At 37.9% G+C, this 19,200-nt stretch overlaps 1 protein-coding gene across 5 annotated transcripts in view; it reads left to right on the top strand.

Moving 5' to 3' along the window:
* Nucleotides 1-4,018: 4,018 nt before the first annotated feature.
* Nucleotides 4,019-19,200, top strand: part of nfic (nuclear factor I/C) — a 93,511-nt gene continuing 78,329 nt past the window's right edge. For 3 of the 5 annotated variants that reach the window (XM_084390057.1, XM_084390056.1, XM_084390060.1), the window contains exon 1: nucleotides 6,529-7,240. In XM_084390057.1, the coding sequence (XP_084246183.1) occupies nucleotides 7,211-7,240 (30 nt within the window). In that variant the 5' untranslated portion in view covers nucleotides 6,529-7,210. Of the gene's footprint in view, nucleotides 4,529-6,528; nucleotides 7,241-19,200 lie in introns of those variants that run through there. The other 2 variants (XM_084390059.1, XM_084390058.1) reach the window with 1 other exon arrangement.

Here is a 19,200-nt window from a genome sequence, read left to right as displayed (position 1 = left end):
TGTGCTTAGAGTCTTTACTGCAACTACAATGATGCCATTTGAGGAGGGGGAAGAAAGTACAAATATATATGACATACTAGATCTGCAAGGCACTTAAACAGCAGTTAAACAGGAAATTAACCAGTCATTAGATGTATTTTAGACTGGTATTACTTTAAAAAGAAATAAGACCATTGTAAGCATCTTCAGGCTTTAACAAATCCACACTTTATTCATGGTACACTGCAGTATTTCCATCTCACCACTAGTAGGAGTATGGCACTGTTTTATTCACTGAACACTTGATAGAGATAGTAATTGATAGCCTACCTAGTACTCACTGTACAGTCTTTGTACACTAGAGACCTCATCTGTACAAACTCTTATAGCTCTACACATAGCCAAAATGACATCACATAGAAATTTATTTATTTATTTATTTAATTTTTTTTAATAAAAAGCAGCAATTTATAATTTCTTGAGTTGGCTATATCACTCACAGAAAAATGATATGTGACTTGTATCATGTATTAGTTAAATACCATAAATCTACCCAACAGAATCAGGATCAATCACAATAATAAGGATAGCTAAATATCATTTTTGGTATAGATCTGCCTTTGAGCTTTGGAATGCTTTCCACAAAATAATATCACAACCGTTTTTGGTCTGCCCTCTCGAGGATGTCCACTTTTATGAGTCAGAATGATTACATGCCTGCAGGCTGTTTTTTTTTAGAGATTATATCTTACATGCTTGCTTGGGTGAGTTAAGAGGCTAAAAAGAGACCAAACATTTTATGAGATGGTTTAGATGACATATGATCTATCAACTCTCACATATCAACACAACAAACCTGTGCAGTTCATTTAACTGGAATTTCTGAATGTTTACTTTATGATTTCTCCTGATACAAACCGAAAACGAGGATAGAGAATTGGTTGAGTCCTTTTTTCACTTAGTGTCTCTCTAATGACGTGTCCAAGCCAGCTCTATACCTGTCCTGTATACAACAATACGCCAAAACACAGTTCACATTATACATAGGTATTTTTATATTGAATCACCCATTTAGAGGAGAATGCAAATGTCATATTCTCATTCTAAAGGTTATTGTATATATGCAAATCTGTCATTTGTGATCTCAGTAAAAATTACATTGGCATCTGGTGGACTTTTATACATTTACTTGTTTAGATGCAAATAATAAAATTGCCACTCTTGCATTGAATTAGAATATAATTACATTATACATTTTTGGTATAAATAGGAGCATTACACTGTCACTTATTGTTACGTAAAACATGATTCACTTTGAAGAGATGATTTTGCCCCTGTGGGCAGTTTACTCAGCAACCCTGGTATCTGCTCTGCTGTGGTGCTGGTCATTTGTGCTTTGTTACACTCTTCTCTGGATTAAAAAGACAGGTACTTTCAGGTTTGACAGTAAAAAATGAATAGTCAATTTGTGGCAAGTTCTTTTTTTTTTTTTTTTTTTACTTTTACTTTAAGATTTTGTGTGTGGGATGTGTGTTTGTCTCTGTTTGAAAGCCTGTACATGTGCCTTGTGTGTTTTCTGACCATACCTTATAAAGTTAGAACTAGAAATTAAGTGCTCTAGTATAACAATATAGCCTATATTGCATTGCGTGCGTAAATATAAGACTATATTGTAAATTACGCAGTCATCGGGAGATCAGCACCGAAATGTTTTTCAGTTAGCCAAAATGTCATTCAGATCTATAAACAAAGTGAAAATATTTAAGACAAAATCTGTTTGTTTTCATATAGAGTGGAGCAAAAGTTTTGTTTTGGTTTTTTTTAACTCAGAAGTTTAGTGGGTGAAAGAAAAGCGCATGGGGGATGAAGCGACCCAAAATACGCGACTGCTTTCAAAGTTGCCAACAAATACACGAGGACATGTGGATTTTGGAGTCTTGTTTTAAAAGGGAAAAACTTATTTAGATTCTTTAAAATAGTTAACTTTTAACATGTTCAATTAAACAGAGCTTATATAAGTAGCATATTTAAGTTAATTTATTTATAGTTCCAGTCATGCGGCCGAAATGTTATTTCAGTTAAGGAATAAGTAGGCTAAAAGTAAAATGAAGTGTATTTTATTTATTTAGGAATAAATAAGTATGGTAACAGCATAGGAAAGTATACCATACTATTTAACTTGCGTTAAAATAGGATAAAAATAAACGCTTGAAGTTAAAATTAGGCTACGTAATCTCATGTAGACTATACAGATATTTTTGTTTTCATATCTGAATTTACGTGGGTTTGAAAGTTTGCGCCTATAGGAAAGTTATACAAATTAAGCTTCTTTCTTCATTTATAAATTATGTAAATAGTAAATTATGCTTCAGAATATTAATAAGGGCAAACAATAGCCTAGCATTAAAAATTCGCGTCTTTCAAAATATAACAAGTAAATAAATTTTAATCATATTAATTATTTTAATAAAGACACAAAAACATTGATATTTACTGACCAATACTTTCATATTGACCCACTGCGACTTTTTAATTTGTATCTAGCCTACATAAATTGAATCTCTCTCTCTCTCTCTCACTCACACACACACACACACACACACACACACACACATATATATATACAATCTTCACTCAGATAGGCTATTTCTCAAAAAAGCCTGCCAAATGACGGGAAGGATAAGCAAATATGTTGGTTTAATGAACTCGCGGTTTTACGCCTTTGTGTTTTTTCATAAACATACACACAACATGTGGCCTACCTGTGCAGTGCTCAAAGAGAAACCTTTAATAGAAAATGTAACGTTGTCGAAGTTTCAGTCTTGCTTTTCTTCTTCCTTGCAAAGCTGCAACAGCTCCCTGAACTCTAAAGCCAAATGTTTAACCTCTCGAGTTCCTCATCGGACACTATCGGCAGCCAAGAAAGACAAGCTTAGAATTTTATTTCTGCATGCAAGCCTAAATCGTACATTACATATAAAAGACCACTAAGTTTTCCTAGGCCTACCTGTCTTTTAGTTTATTTATGCTCTAAATGCCCAAGGTGTCTTGTAATCCTTTGAGATGGGAGTAAGTGTCACTTCAATTGACTGAGCACTATGACTTAAAACGCAATTTCAAGGGATACTGGCAATAGAATATGGTACCATGCCAAAGTAGTGAACCTTGTTCAGTTTAACTCGTTCAAAGCAAATACATTTGAGAATAATGATTTTGTTATTTTTCGTATAAAGTTAGACACACACGCCCAAAGAGATGTCCACACAAAACAAATGCACTCGCGCGCTTTACGCACGCACACTGAGACAGAATCTTTTTTTTTTTTTTTTATTGATAGGCCTAGCTATTGTTTATCTTGGCGACAGGGTTGGCACAACTCTACAATCAGGTTTTGAAGTTATTTGAGCAATTTGTGTTTGTTCTGTCATCACTGGTTTAACATTCTTAGCCTTACACCATGTGGCCAAATAAGGAAATCTTAAGTTATAAAAGTTACTAAGTTATATGTATTTTATTTTATTTAAGCTATTAGCTTATAAGCTATTTTTATAAAATGTTCTAATTTTTTTAAACCATCAAGTAAAAAGTAGCCAACTAGCCAACTTGAACCAATACACTTGACTGTAGGCTATAATTTAGTTATAATTAACTTAGGATGTTTTTTTCCCCAAACAATTTTAAGGGTTTTCTTTATGTGTTTACTTTACAAATGTAATTCATTTTTTTCGGGCATGCATCTCCACAGTATTTTTATTTTATTTTATTAGGCTACTCAATTTGACCTGAACGGAATTTGAAGACATGCATGCTCATAATGTATGCATTGATGAATGTATTGCAGTCATTTCGTGCATTACATTACAATATATTTCTGAATAACTTATGGCAAAAATTGTCACGCCACTGACCCATAAATAAAGTAGCATATTACCTACACAAATAAACTACGCCATCAAGTGCAGTTCTTCTAAGTGAGTTGCTCCTCTGCACACACACACTGACACACACACTCACGCCACCCCCCGTATTTCATCAATTCCTTCTCCGCGAGGACCGTAAGATGTGTGTATGGAGCTCAGAACAGCGTCCGTGTTGCCATTCGTGTTGTAAGAAACAAAAGAACAGACGAGACATTGATTCCTCTCTATACATAAGGACATCTATGGGTGCTGCATGAGCAATGCTGCAAAGCTATGAGACCGACGTTTCAGCACTGTAAATTAAAGATACACGACCAAAACAACCTTCAGCCAGTGCACTGCAGCAAGCCGTGCATTACTGTAAATCCTTTATTTTGTCCTTCTGTACCTTATAACGAGGATTTCCGATTGGACGAGGCTCGAAGACTTCGCGTGGGACGTTTTGTATTTGGTCAGTGTCCGGGTTTATTTCTCCCATCCGAAGAGCACGGATTACTTCTTTGCGAAGATAAATGGATACGGAGTTATAAAAGCACCCGACGAGATGACCAAGCGTTGAACTGCAGAACTACGAAAACCTCGAAGCTGTAACTTTTTTGGGGGGAGGTTGGCAGTTTCGCTTCGAAATGGTACGTTAACAAATCACTTTCATCATTATTATTGCTACAAAAGACGAAGGAGATCACGAGTTGTGCACTCTTAAAGTCAAATGAGATCATCATCACACAGGCGCCGTGTTTCGGTTTTCCCTCTGCTTCCTCTCTTGCCAGCCGGTTACTCCTTTTCTCGTTGGTTTTCGGCCAAACAAGGTTTTGTGGGAAAGGCTTAAAATGCTGGCGCGTTATTTTCGCTATTGAGACGTGCAATGGTTAAGATAGCTACCCTGCGATTGGGCTTTTCTCCTATAATGAAAGTTATTTGTTTTGTGACAGCCGAAGGAAAAAATGCGTGTGTGTGTGTGTGTGTGTGTTAACCACGGGACCCCGAAGGCCAAGTTTAAGTTTAAAGCCAGTAGAGGCAGATGCCCAGCATTCGAGTTTGCACAGCAGAAAATGGCCGCAGGCTCGCCGGCATGAATTTGACATCTACGCCGACAGAGGCGCTCCCTCCACGGCAGAAGTCTCAGTTAGTGCGCCGAAGTCCCAACCGGGAGTTCGGCATTGTTTCAGAAAGTGCTAGAAACTGCAGTTACTTGTCATTTTCGCGTGGCAGTTGCAAACTTAACCTTTAAATAAAACAAAGTAAACATGCTTCACGAGACAGTGCCAAAAATTGATTTGACCCGGGTTGGTTGTTTACAGAGTAGTAACACTTAGTTTGATACACTTTTACAAGTGCTATGTTGCGGTTCCATGTTTTCAGGCATGTAGGCTACCATATGCTTGCAAGTAATTGATTATGCAAATATGCAATGCTACATGAATTTCAGTACTATTTTAGGCTTATATATCAAAGCTTATATATCTAACCAATAGTGGTTAAAATAGGCTATGGTACTGCTATGGTACAGTACTTTTTTTTTGTAAGGGTAGACTTTCCCTTCAAGGGAAGACATTCAACAACATACTTAATAGCTATCTTAGTCACTGCTGTTAATTTGTGCGTATATTAACAAAAAATATAATCCTAAAATATATAGCCAAGCTATTTGCTCTCTGCGGGGATATCAGTTTATGTTGTAGCCTACTTTCAGGAAGTATACGTCTTTCTTTCTCCTTCAGTTTTTGGGTTAATAACATTGTTTACAGTAGCCTAATAATTCAGCCTTTTATAATTGTTTTATGTTTAGGGCTAGGCTATATGTTCATGTTGTACTATCTAATCAAATCTATTCTTTCTCTTTATAAAATATAATATTCTAATGATCGAGATTAATAATATGTGACAGTTTCAGAATAGGTTTAAGGATAAAGAATGATTCTTATGAATATGACTGTTTTCTAATTATAGGCACAATTAGGCGATAATGCTTTGAGGCGTCGGGGTTTCAGCAGTGTTATTGATTGTCAGCTCTCTCCCTGGTCGTAGTTCACAACTAGTGTACACTTTTTTTCAGTGCAAATTCTAAAGAAATAACAGGTGTTATTTACCCTGTTTGTTTTAATAGCCTGCCTGGTTTTACACTTTAATTTAAGTCAACTGACGCCTAGTTTATTTTATCTCCGTGTGATCACTCCAACAAAGTTAAACCTTCTACAAAGGTTCAAGCTAAAAAAAAACTCGAAAAGAACACGTTTAAAGTCCTTGATGTGGGTATCTATCCACGAGTGATTAGCTACTTGTAGAGTTAGTGATTATAGATATCGAGCCGAGTTATTTTTCTTGCAGTGGCTTTATAAACGTTTGTGATCATCAAAATATGCATTACCAGGGAACATAGGCTAAATTAAGTGAATTTAGAATCGCGCGCATGATCTTCTATTTACTATTCATAATAAGTCTCGTTTCAGTAAATTAAGTGACTGATTGACAAGTCATTACCTTGTTTTTTAACTTGAGACAGCTTTCTTCTATGTGTAAAGCTAACTTGCCTTATCAGACACTGCCAATAGTAGGCTATTTTACGCGGGGTGATTTTTTTTAATCCACTCCACTCACATGAAGCGATACGCCTCGAACACTTTGTCATGAATGGATGCATGCATGTGCGCTTTCTGTGACGCAATGTCCGCGCGAGCCTGGCTCTAATCGCTACTTTAGCTGGTGAGTGTTGCAGTAAAAGTGTTTGGAATACGCGCGCGGGTGAAGCGCGCAGAACATTGCTGCGCCCGAACTGGATCAGCGCGAGAGGGGAGAGCGGTGCGTGCGCATTGATGAAAAGGGGAGAAAGTCGTTTGCCAGTTTGTTACGCACCAAATGAGCTTCAGAAACCGAGGCAAATAACGTTTTTGTTGTTGTTAATTTCACGGACTTAACGGATGCCCCTGGACAGTGGAAACCAGAGTTAGCCTCTCTTGCTCCTTCAAGTACTTTCTTTGGGATGGGCTATTTTCATAACGTCATTTCATTCCTCCCTCTGTTGAAAACATTTTCTCTTTCTTTGATTCTTTCTCCCACCATTTCCTAAATGGAACAGATTGCAGCACCCCACGCGTTTTCCTGCCTGCAAAGTTTGGTTTCAAACGTGTACACAGTTTGCGCGTTCTCTTTTGCCGGGCGTCCCTTGATTTAACGGACTCTAAGTGGAAGTCAGAAGTGGCGGCGGTGGAAGTGTTAATCATGATGAGGCTTACCATGATTAACTGTGAAAAATGATCCACTAACTTGTCGGTGTTTTGCCACATTTTCAAGTCACGCGCTCCGCTTTCAACATGATGTATTCTCCTCTCTGTCTAACTCAGGTAAAGTGCTTATTTGTCTCTTTCTGAACGAATTGCTCCTGAACGCTCGACGAGATTTCGGTTCATAAAGGGCGGGCTGAGAACTGTGCTTCTCTTTTATACAACACAACACTGTATACCCATGAGCGTATTAGTTTATTGAATTGATCAATAATTTTTCTATTATTGAATTTTACACTGTTAACAAAGTCAAAAATCAATTGGACGAGGTAACATGAATCGTTGTTTATCGTTGTATTTAAGATGGAGTTTATATGCTTTATAAGTAGACATTTGAGTGCATAGTCATCTGCTTTAGTTTTAATCATAAACTAGAGGGGAAAGTTAGCCTACATGATCATTGTTAAGATAAAATAAAAGTTTTATTACAGTTAAACATTTGGGTATCCATTTATATATAATGGAGTATGCTATTGTCAAATTTGATCTAGATTGGATTAATGTATAAACTTAGCCTACATTAAGATTATTTCAGTTCTTGCTTATAAGAGGACAATGTAGTAATGTATATATTCTATGTAAAGACTATTTAAAATTACAGAGAGATTTAGGATATCTGTACAATTACTGTGGTTTCAGCTCTTGTCTTGTGAGGTTTTTAAGTTTGCAATTATTAGGATATAGCAAAATGTTGTTTATTGAAGTATTTTATTAGTCTGCTCAATTTTACAAAGCCTGACACTTAAAAAGAGATATAAACTAAAATATTCTGGAAAGAATAGCATTGACCTGCCGCCCCTTTTCTGTAATGTACTTAAATCCTATATTACCTATTATAACTGAATTAATTAATTTATGCAGTGTGATAGTGCTCAGACTTTAAGCAAATGTGATGGTATTTTAAAAGTATTTTTGTCAGCAGTCTGAATTGAGGCAGAGGTTTTTAAGGTCACTTAACTGTCTCAGATTGCCTACTGTAGGCCTATATTGACACGAGTCACTATGATTTTAGATGGCCGATGATCGCTTTGACCTTGGCTTTGATGAGAAAGTTGCATCAATAGTGAATAATTTTGCTTCGGTTTGTTTTAAATTTCAGATCGTTTTTTAGCAAGGCCACTCCCCTGTTAAAACATTGTCTTTTCACTTAGAAATGTACATGTTAATAATAATAGTTAAAATGTAAAAGTAATGCAGCTTGAACTTTGTTGCAGTTTAGCCTTTGTATATGAGAAAAAGATTTTGTGAGGAGAAAAGTGTTTAAAAAAAGTTTCAGATCTCTGCTCGGGAAAAAAGTTGTTCCATATGCTTGATTCGAAAAACGGCCATACTTTCTGACAGGCATAATGGCAGTCCATTAAACCTGTCGATTTGACACTGAAAATATGTAAATAGCAGCTGCTTTTGTAAAGGTCTAACTTTTTGTTGACAGTTTATCTTGTGGCATAATTCGGTTCGTAGTTCATATCAAACTTTATTTCAATAACTGCTTGGGAAACCTTAATTGGAATTCGGGCTTTTAAGTCACACAAATATGTATTGTACTTTTCAGATCTTAGTGAATGTGTTCAAACAGGTAACAGTACAATTTCACGCCTCACCCTCCAGCGCTTGAATTTATTATTAAATTAATTAGATGAGGCTACGTTTCAGTGCTCACTGTGTTTTTGATTCTATATGACAGACGCTTGTTTCAGTATTTTGGATTAGCAAACTCTTTATATTCTGTAAGTAACCATAGTCCACTTTAGCAGTTGTGTAACTTTACTAAATGCAGTTTTAGTGAATTATAAACTATCATGCACAGCTGTAAAATCTTAAAACTTGTTAAAAAAATAGTTTGCTCTTCCTGAACACTTACAAAACACATTTGATCTGCAGGTTGCAGTAAATATTTAGGAACGAAATAATCTCTGCTACATTACAGATCCGGTTTGTGTAAGTCGTACTGAGAGCCAGCAGTGTGGAGGCCTTGGTTTTCTCTGTAACCGCACGGCATGTCCACTACCTCTTTGTTGTTGCTGATAGGATAATGTAATGTAGCAGCCTGCAGCGTTCGAGGGAGAGCGCGCAGTGTGCACAGAGGTTCTGGCCGTAGTCTGAGTGAGTGTGTTGGGCTGAGAGAGAGAGAGCGAGAGGGACGGATGAGGCGTGTGCCAGACTCCACCGCAGTCCCGCTGGCAGCCAGAGGGGCCTTTCGCTCAGAGCTTCGATGCACACAGACACTTCACTAAAAAAGTTTTAAGCTCCGAACCTGTTCCGTATGCTATCAGTATAACAATTCTGTCTGCAGTAAGCACCATCCGCCTCAAACTTTAGATCTGGTGGTGAAGAAAAAATAAATAATTGACAGACGTTTGACGTGTAGGCTACTTTTAGTGTGTTTTTACTTTTACAATTCAAGATATAATAAATGCTTTTATTCTTTTGCATTATTTTATATTCATATTTTAGGTCATTGTGAGGCTGAACAAAGGTCAGCAGGTCACAGTTCAGAGCATGAAGGAAATGCTAATTCTTTAAGTGCAAATGACTAAAACTAAAGAGTGTTGAGCCTATTATTATATATTTTTTAAATGATTAATCCAGATACTGATCAAATGTATTTAGTTTGGACAGACCCAGTTTGGAGCGTATTTGCCAACAGTTTAGAGTAGTATCAGTGGGAGATCCGAGAGGCTCTATTCCCCTGAGCTGGCAACATGCTGTCCTGCCCCCATTCCTCATCGATTCATTCCTTTAGAGCCGCAATTAGTCCCCCCCGGGAGAGAAGAGGAGGGCCGATCCAAGCGTCGAGCCTTTCTGAGACACTCTCACTTGACTGCGCTGACTGACAAAATACTATACATCTGAAAATGTGCTGATAATAAGACTTGCTCTGCGTTGCATTTTAGTTTTCATAGTTCCGTGCAAAATATTCCATAACGGAGAGCCTTTTTCTTTCATTTGGGCTTGCAATGACTCATATAAACGTTTTGTTCTCTAAATGAATGCACACATGGTCTGTTATTTATTTTCTCAATTCATATCAGTATATAAGCTTTGCTCATCATGTGCATGGGAAGCCAGTCTAACCAGGATCTGATTTAATGAGCACTGAAATGTTCTCCACCCCTTTCCATGGTCGGGCACTTTGTGTTTGAAGTGTCGTTTTTGGGCTCTCAAATGCCCCAGAACACCCCCGTGGTGTAATCCACTGGTCCTCTCTCAGTCCGCGCGCGTGTGTGTGTGTGTGTGTGTGTGTGTGTGTGTGTGTGCGCGCCTGCCCGCCTGAGGGTTTTTTTTCGTCAGGAGAGTGTTTGCTCTTTCGCTCGGCTCAGAAATGCATGCCCCACTTTCGTCTGACAGCCCTGAGTGGCACAGTCATGGTCGCGTCCCAGCGCGGCAGCTCCCAATGTGCCCGTTAACAGATTAATTAAGCTGTTTTGATCACCCGCTCTTCCTCGCTTGCCATCCGGCCTGCATTTATCACAACTTTTTTAGACGTTCGGCTGCTTATTTGTGTCAGGGAGCGTTTTGGAAAAAAGGGTCAGAATCTTAAGGGGAGCATTAGCTTTCATGTGTTGATCCTAGTGGCTGATATTCATTAGAGGACATCGAGGAGATTTTTAGGGGAGGGGAGGGGAGAGGAGAGGAGGGGAGTCGGGCACAAAGAGTAGCCTCAGTTATAAAGGCCCGAGCTCTTGGCATGAGTAGAGGACTTCATGTGGCCAGAGCTGGAGATGTCTGTGGAAGGTTGGCTGCGTTTCATATCACACCCAGGTTCCTCTGCGGGGAGAATGGTGAGCAACCCTAAATATTTACTCTATGAAGATGTGTTTGAATTCCACCTGAGCCCGCAGCCTCGCTCTCTCATCCATGCCAGTGTATTGCAGCAGAAGAGAAGTTTATTTTTGTTGTTTTCTAGATGAGATGTGGTCCAACGAGTGTCTGAATCACCCTCTGGAGTCTCGCTTTTTAAATGAGCCTTACAAAAGACAGCTCAGACTTCTGGAATAGCTTAATCAACCGTGCAAAGACAAAATACGTTTCATTCCGCTCCGCAAGTAGCCTACCTCTGTGTTGGAAGAGATAATTCATGGTTCGAGTCAGTCAGAATGCTGTTACCTGACAAGAATTATATATTTTTTTAACTCTGCAGATGTTTAAATCTATTCTTTATATTTTCTGTATGATACGGGTTCAGATGCTGGCAGATCCGCTGCTTTGTCTCCAGCAGGGAGAGAGTTTTGTCTTCTGCCCTAGGGTTTGAAGTCACAGTAGTAGGTCATTTTGAGAAGAACCTCCGCTCTTGGCAGAGTCGGCTCTGCTGGGAAGGCTTTAAGAAATGTTTCCAACTGGAAGGCGATCAAGAAGAGCAGTGCTGGCGTGGCAGGGTGCAGCGGGCTGTTTATTTAAAAGATCTCTAAATCTACCTCTGCTTCTCCACTACTGTGCCTGTGTTTTTCTAGTCACACATTTGTCCGCCGGATTTGATTTTTGCCACAAGCCTGACACTTGATTACATTCTTTGGTTATGTCCGAATATCCCAATATTCAGGAATACTTTGCATTGTGCGTTCTTTTTGTATTGTAGATTAAAGTCATCTGTTCTGCAGAGTAGTTCGCTCTGAAACAAATACTTAATTATATTATATATATATAAAAATGTTATTTATTTTTATTTTTACTATACTTTTTAAAATAAAAAATCTCTCTCTCTATATATAATATATTCTATAAATGACAAATATATATTTAAAATGATCATATATCATTTTTATATATTTAATATATAAAAATTATATTAGAATTTTTTAATTGGCAATACAAAATAGCTCATTGGCAATAAATGTAGTTTTACCTATAATTAGATTTGCACTCTTTGCAAATATTGCACTTTTTCTTTTTTTAAATGAAAATTTTTGCTTTCTTCAACATACTCTATTTGAGTCTGAACAGATGCGGAGGGATTTTTTTGGCTGTCTCTTTCTTGCCTGCTTGCACCAGCGCTGCAGGCAGTTCACTGTGTGTGATTTACACCTCTCCGCTGCTCTCCAGAGCCGCTGTTGGAACTCTGCGCCATACGATTCCCTTGTTTGTGACGATGCAAGAAAATGAATTATGAATGGATAGACTAGCTCTTTTTGATTGCATGTCACTTGTGCAAAATTGCCGTTGAGAGCTCTGTGCCTTTGGGTCAGCTGGCCTTTGGATGAAATGACACTGTGTTTATTGTAGGGAAAATTTATGTTTTCTATGGATTTTCCGGTGCAGAAATATTTGCAGACATATCCAGATAAAATGGCCGAGAACAGTTATTGAGCATCATTAACTTAAGTGCCCTTAAAGAAATGTTTTTCTTTTGTTTTCCCACACTTACCCATTTGTATTGCAAGTCTTGAGAAATGGATTAAATAGTACTATAATGCCTCATGTTCCAGAACATTTGCCGCATGTTGACTGGAAGCACAAAGACGCACGTCACTGGACGCATTCCTCATATACCATAATCCATCAGGAGGATCTTCTGTGTTGCAAATGGTTTGAAAGGGTTGTTGAGCAAGCTTTCACCCTTATTCAACGTGTATAAGTGTGTGTGCCTGGACCGCAGCTGGAGGAAGATGCCGCAGATCTTGTGGTGTAATGGAGACTCTCCAATACTGCAAGATAAGCGACTTGCTTTCTTTTGTGCATTGAATGCAAAGACCAGGATCCCTGTGGCCTTGCGTAGAGCTGGGCTTTTAGATCTTGTTCCTTTCCCAGCATGGAGTTCTCTAAAATCAGAAAGATTTCATTCTGATAGAGGAGAGCTATCTTTACAGATTGAGCATTTTAATTAATATGTGTGTGTGGTGGGTTGAGGGGGCGGTAGATGACAGAATCTGTTGTGTTATTTTACAGGGAGTTGATGTATCCTCCCTGATGGGCTTTCAAGTTCTCAGCCAAGACAATAATGAGAATGTTTATCGCCGCACGTGCACGTATGCTCTGTCTCTCTTATTGACAGCTCTGATTCATGCGTCCGCCCACTCATTCTGAGCTGCAGGTTAAGACACCTTCTTCAGGAAAAAGGATGATCCAGATCCTGATATATTAAGAAAGCCATGCAAACAGAATCCATAAGGTATGCCGCTGGGGTTCTGACGCATTGTTCATTGTTCCGCTGACATGCGATTGAATAATGACCTGTGGTGATGCATTTAATTTTGTTTTGCAGGAACTTGAAATAGAATGAAACTTGTGGCATTCTTGCGTTCTCAATTACACTCTAGTGTTAAACCACCATCGCCTTATCTCAGTGCTGAGAGCTCCTAAAACTCTTCAGTTCTGATTTCGTGAGATAACTTTTCTCATTGTGCCTGAGTGACAAAACACGAGAATCTGTTTGTGATTCTTGCGTGAAAGTTAAGTATCACCAAGAGCTTTTTTGGACGTGTATGTGGTGAATTAGATGGGGAAAGTTGTATGAAAAGCCCACTGGACTTTGTGGCATTGGCAACATTGGAAAACTCTCTCTCTATCACTCTCTCTGGACCCAAAATCATGTTCTAGGCACGCAGCCCAGATATGAGTTAAAATCTTTGTGCTTCTCCAACAAAGAAATATTAAAGTCAAATCATAGGTAAATTATTTCCCGCTCTTGCACTTTGGGATGCAGTGACATCAATTTGTTATTTTGATAAAGGGCAGGAGCTGCTTTAAAACACACCAGAGCAACACTTCATCACAATCTGAGGGCTGCGTTGGAGAAAAGAATGTAGCTGCATGGGATCATTTCGAGGAAGGACAAAGGAGAAAGAAAGCTTTTGTATTAGTGGTGTGCAGGAGGATTGGCAAGCTGAGGGCAGAAGTTCTGACCGGCAATTAAGGCTTTATGGCATAGCCAAAAAGATATTTTCAGTGACGTATCTCCATAAAAAGTGTAGTGATAATATGTCATTATTCAGTATGCTGTCATGCCCCAGTTAGGACTTATGAGTGCAGGCATACAGGCATGTTGAATTATTATTATTTTTTTTCAGTAAAATCTGATAAAATCCTTTTTAAGATGCCCTGAAGGTCCCGATTTGTTATCGTTTTTATTTTTTTTATAATTTAATCATTTTAAGTTTATCTCACCGCCTCTGTGAGAGAACATCTGTTTATCTCTGCTTTGTCTCGTTGCAGATGTTGAAGTCCATTCTCTTGACGTGCTCTTTGGCCTCTTTCTCAGGTGTGAGGTGTCTCTGTGCATGTGCGTTTTATTTCTGCCTCACACATATAACAGATAAAAAAAGAATCAAAGGTGTCAAAGCTAAAACTGAAGGCAAGCTATAGGCCTCATATATATACATACATATATACATGTGTGTGGTTGTGTGTGTTTGCACACTACAGGCCTAGACAGATATCTCTATGAATTAGGATCTGAGCCAAACAGAGCAGTGCTGGGAAAGCAAGAGGACACGTCAACACTTGGCTATGACCTAATATGACTCTTGCTTGCTACATGGCAAAAGTGGGGCAGTCGTTTTTCTAAGCAGCTCGTGCACTGATCAACAAGCCAGTTTAGTGATAATACTTAATTAGTTGGTTTATTATTCATTTGCATTTAAAAATTGGTTATGCGCTGTTCTTTTTGTAGACGGCCATAGCTACATTTCTTGAAGAGCTCAGTGCCATGTCATTTACATTACGTTTACATTTATGCAGTTAGCATAGACCTGAGCAACAAATTGGTACAATACAATGCCAGGCCTCTTTTTCTTCTTCTTAATATAATTTTTATTTGTTTACACAACAGTTGTTGTTTGTTTTGTAAGTATCTTCGGTTTCTAAAGCATACAGTATTTAAGCATTCTTAGTATGACACTGGTTGAGAGAGAATCTATGAATGAAAAGCTTTTGCAAAGGTAAATGATTTATAATGAAAAGCGAAAATAATGAAAGTTCAAGGTTTGGGAATTTCGAGTTTGTTGAATGCAATTATTTGTTGTATGTTAAAGTATTTTCTAAAGAAACTGGATGTTTGGACCGGACATATTGACAGGCTTGCCCCTTTTTTAATAAATTAATAGAATTATTAAATATAATTAAATAATTGTATTATAAATCCTATTTAAATACATGTAAAAAATGTTTTTAATATTATTTGATTAAATATACTATTAACAATCCTTTTATTAAATATATCCTTTAATTAGTTATGGTTGCAAATAGTATTGGAGGAAAGACATTGTTATTTATGGGAATATCTGATCTAAACTAACACACATGGACTAAAAGCCACAAACTCTAATTTAGATTTTATGAGGTTTTGACACATTTAAGGAGCCTCTTTTAAGACACATCTTCTGTGAAAAGAAGACAGGTACTTTTGCCTGGTCTGAGTGTGGAAATTACATTTTGTACAGCTTGTAGGAAGCATTGTTCACCAGTGCCTCGACGCTCACAGAGCAAGATGAGAGTTTTTAGTGCAGGCTTTGTTCTTGAGCTCTGTACGGGGCCCTGTTGTGGCATGACTCGGATTATGGAGATTAGCAGGCTAGCTGGTTATGTAATTGAATGTAACCATGAGGAGAGTGAGGGAGAGAAAAAGAAAGCCTGAGTGAGTGGAGGTGTATAGAGAGAAGGGGAGAGAAAACACTTTACCTTCATCCGACCTTTTTTTTTTTTTTTTTGAGTGGTGCAAGGTCAGAAAAGGGTCAGGCAGGTTTTGACATCCTCTCGCTCTTTGTTGTTGGGGGGAAACACTAACTTCAAGAGTTCATGCACTTTCAGAGCCAGAGTCAAAGAGTTTCTGCATGCTCCAGAAATTATTCTCGGCTTACTTCTGAGAGAGAACTGATGAGTCTCAAAATCAGTAGCACTGAGGACAATTTAAGTTAACCTCTTTCAGAATTCATCTGCACAGCACTGGTTTCTGCCAAATATCAAGTCACGCATAAGGAGAAATATTGATCAGCTTCTACATGTTTTATGTGGAATGTTGAACTGAAATGCGAATAAAAATGTGTAGAACTTTTCCTATTGATGCATTTTGGTCTTTAGAGATTTTACAGACATTGACGGCATAGTAAAGCAATTTCTGAGCACAGAGATAAATTGAATGTTAATCTTTGTTTTATTGTTTTCTGAATTACCAAATTGCTGAATAATGTCACCAGCATTTCCCCAAAACAGCTGTTTGTAACGGTTCTCTCATTTCTTGGTAAAATGAAATCAGAACGTTCTGTTCTACAACCGTGAAGTTGTCTGCGTGATGTAATGGCAAAACCAGGTCAAACTGCCTTTTTTAAACAAATGATCCAAAATTTTGACTCTTAACTCTTTTAAAGTGGAAAAAAATGATTGGAGTGTATTGTGACTAATGGCCACATTTTAATGGTGGTGAATAGAGCGTTTGCAAAAGGCATGACCGTTTTACTTGCTAGTGGCACTTTTTACGCAAACTGGAGACAGTTGAAACTGTCATATTTTTCTGTGAATGAAGTTGGCTGTTTTCAGTGAAGGCAATGTGAGAACAAATACGGATCTTATGCTGCCTTCATGTGCTGTCAGAATTATCGTAAATACAGTTTCCTGGTCGGAAATTGGACCTGAACGCCCTCTCAAGTCGTATTTACTGCTGGGAAACACTAAGATAATTTTGAGGCCAGAGTTTCTGAGTTGAGTGTGCCGTAAACTTGCTGCTGTGTGACTGGTATTCTTCATTCGTTTTTTCCACAACAGCTAAAACGTCTCGTCTTGTCGTTAAAGTAGTGCATATTTACATGAATAACCATTTGAATCATATTGTGTTTTATAGACAGCGAAAATAGCATGTACAGTATTTGACCGAAACCTCAGAATCACCAGAAAGCTGACTATCTGGATTCCATGGTGAATGTATACAATACTGTGGGTATCTTTATTAGTTGGAAGAGGTAGTCAATACAAGAACAATTAATGGTCTCAGGCTCTGACTGAAGGCCTGTTTGAGATGCGCCTCAGACAAATCGACTCTTTAACGGATTTTCTTTGCGAGGACATGAAGTGAAAACACACACTTTAACCTGTTCACTCCTACCGGAGGAGCCAAACTAGGCTGAATTAGAGTTAACTAGCCTGAAATTTAGTTCTGACTCTTAAATAATTAAAATGATCTGTAACTGACCCTTTTTTGGGCTGATAAATTATTCATACTGCTTGGAAGTAGATTTAATTTGATTTGGGATATTTAGATCTGATCTTATCCCATGGTACACTGAGACCAAAAGATTCAGAGGGTGAGGGAAGACCCAGTTCATTTTCCCAGGATTAGAACCGTGCTGTCAGAGAATGAGCCGAAGCCTCAGCTTAATTCAATTACGGGGCTAATGTAATTAAACCTACAGAGAGAAAGACAGCGAGTCCTGCTCTGTTTTGGTCATCCAGTATCCAAGACCCTGCAGACCGACCGAAGGCCCCATCACAACCTTCCACACTTCTGTCATCATTTCCTAAAGTCAAAACACCGGTTTTCCTTTTTTCCTTTCCGGTTTTCCTTTTTTTTCCATTGTTATTGATTCTGACAAGACCATATATTGGGGTGCAATTATTCATCCAGTAAAATGTATTCATCATAAAAATGTAAGGGAGATTATTCTTGAATGGGTTGATAGAAAGATGTGTGACACTGCAAAGCATTTTAACTGCTTTTGTTAAATAATTTAATTATGCAATAGCGATATTTTAAAAACTGTGGTGACTGCAAATGTGTTTTACTGATGTTATGTATGTTCATTTTGGAATAGATTTATCCATGGGGTGCAATTCTCAAGATTTATTTAAAGTTAAAAAAAAAAAAAAAAAACCCTGTGAGTCCTCTTGAGTCCCATATGACACTATTTTAAATGCTATGCTTTTCCATCTTTTAGGGTAATTTCTGTAAAAAAAAAAATTGGCTTAAAACTATCCAAAGATACAGGACAATGTGGCTGCCATTAATGTTCTTAAAGGGATAGTTCACCCAGAAATGAAAATTTGCTGTCATTTTACTCTCAGGCCATCCAAGATGTAGGAGTTTCTTCTTCTTCAGCAGAACAGTAAAGAAGATTTTTCGCTGAAGCTGTGGCCCTTGCGGATTCATATAATGTCAACGGCTACAGTCACTTTGTCAGTCAAAAAAACATATACAGGCAAAACAAATAGGTACAATACGTCATTATGTGACAGGAAGCTTGTGCTCCAGGACGGTTTCCAAAGGCTGTGGATTACAGGTAATAATGTTGTAAATAGTCTAATGTTTCTTGCACCGAACGTTTTGTTTTATAAGACATCAATATATATCGTCAGGAGTACAGGTGTATTCAGTATATTTTTTTTTACTCTCAAAGTTACGGTAGCCGTTGACATTATATAAATCACCAAGGACCACGGTTTCAGCTAAAAATCTTCTGAAGGGGTGGATTTTAAGTCACTGGGGTCATTTAACGTGTTGTGTGATTCTCTCAAAAACAAGGAGAGAGCACGATCCAGTGAACATACATGTAATTCTATAACTACCTAAATCTCATAAGCTTGAAGAAATCATTCCAATCGTTTAATATTTAGAACACTCTCAGAAAAAAAGGTACAAAAGCTGTCACTGTGGCGGTACCTTTTCAAAAGGTACACCTTTGTACCTAAAGAGTGCATATAAGTCCCTCAAAGGTACATATTGGTACCAAACGTGTCCATATTAGTACCTAAATGGTACATATTAGAACCCTTTTGAAGGGTACCGTCCCAGTGACAGCCTTTGTACCTTTTTTTCTGAGAGTGAAGGATAAATATTGATTAATAACTCAAAGGATATATATTGAAGCGGCAGTGGATTCCGGAATCCACCCCTTCACTTCTTTACTGTTATACTGAAGAAAAAAAGTCACCTACATCTTGGATGGCCTGAGGGTGAGTAAATGAACAGCAAATTTTCATTTTTTGGTGAACTATCCCTTCAAGCTGGTACTTGGAAAAGGTAAATGTGTTAAATAACAAACAAGCATGTACTTTTTACTTTTCAGATCTGAAAGTTTTTTGTATTGCTGCACATTGCC

This window comes from Rutilus rutilus (genome assembly GCF_951802725.1).
Source record: "Rutilus rutilus genome assembly, chromosome: 19".
Lineage (NCBI taxonomy): Eukaryota > Metazoa > Chordata > Actinopteri > Cypriniformes > Leuciscidae > Rutilus > Rutilus rutilus.
This window is presented reverse-complemented; position numbering and strand designations above follow the sequence as displayed.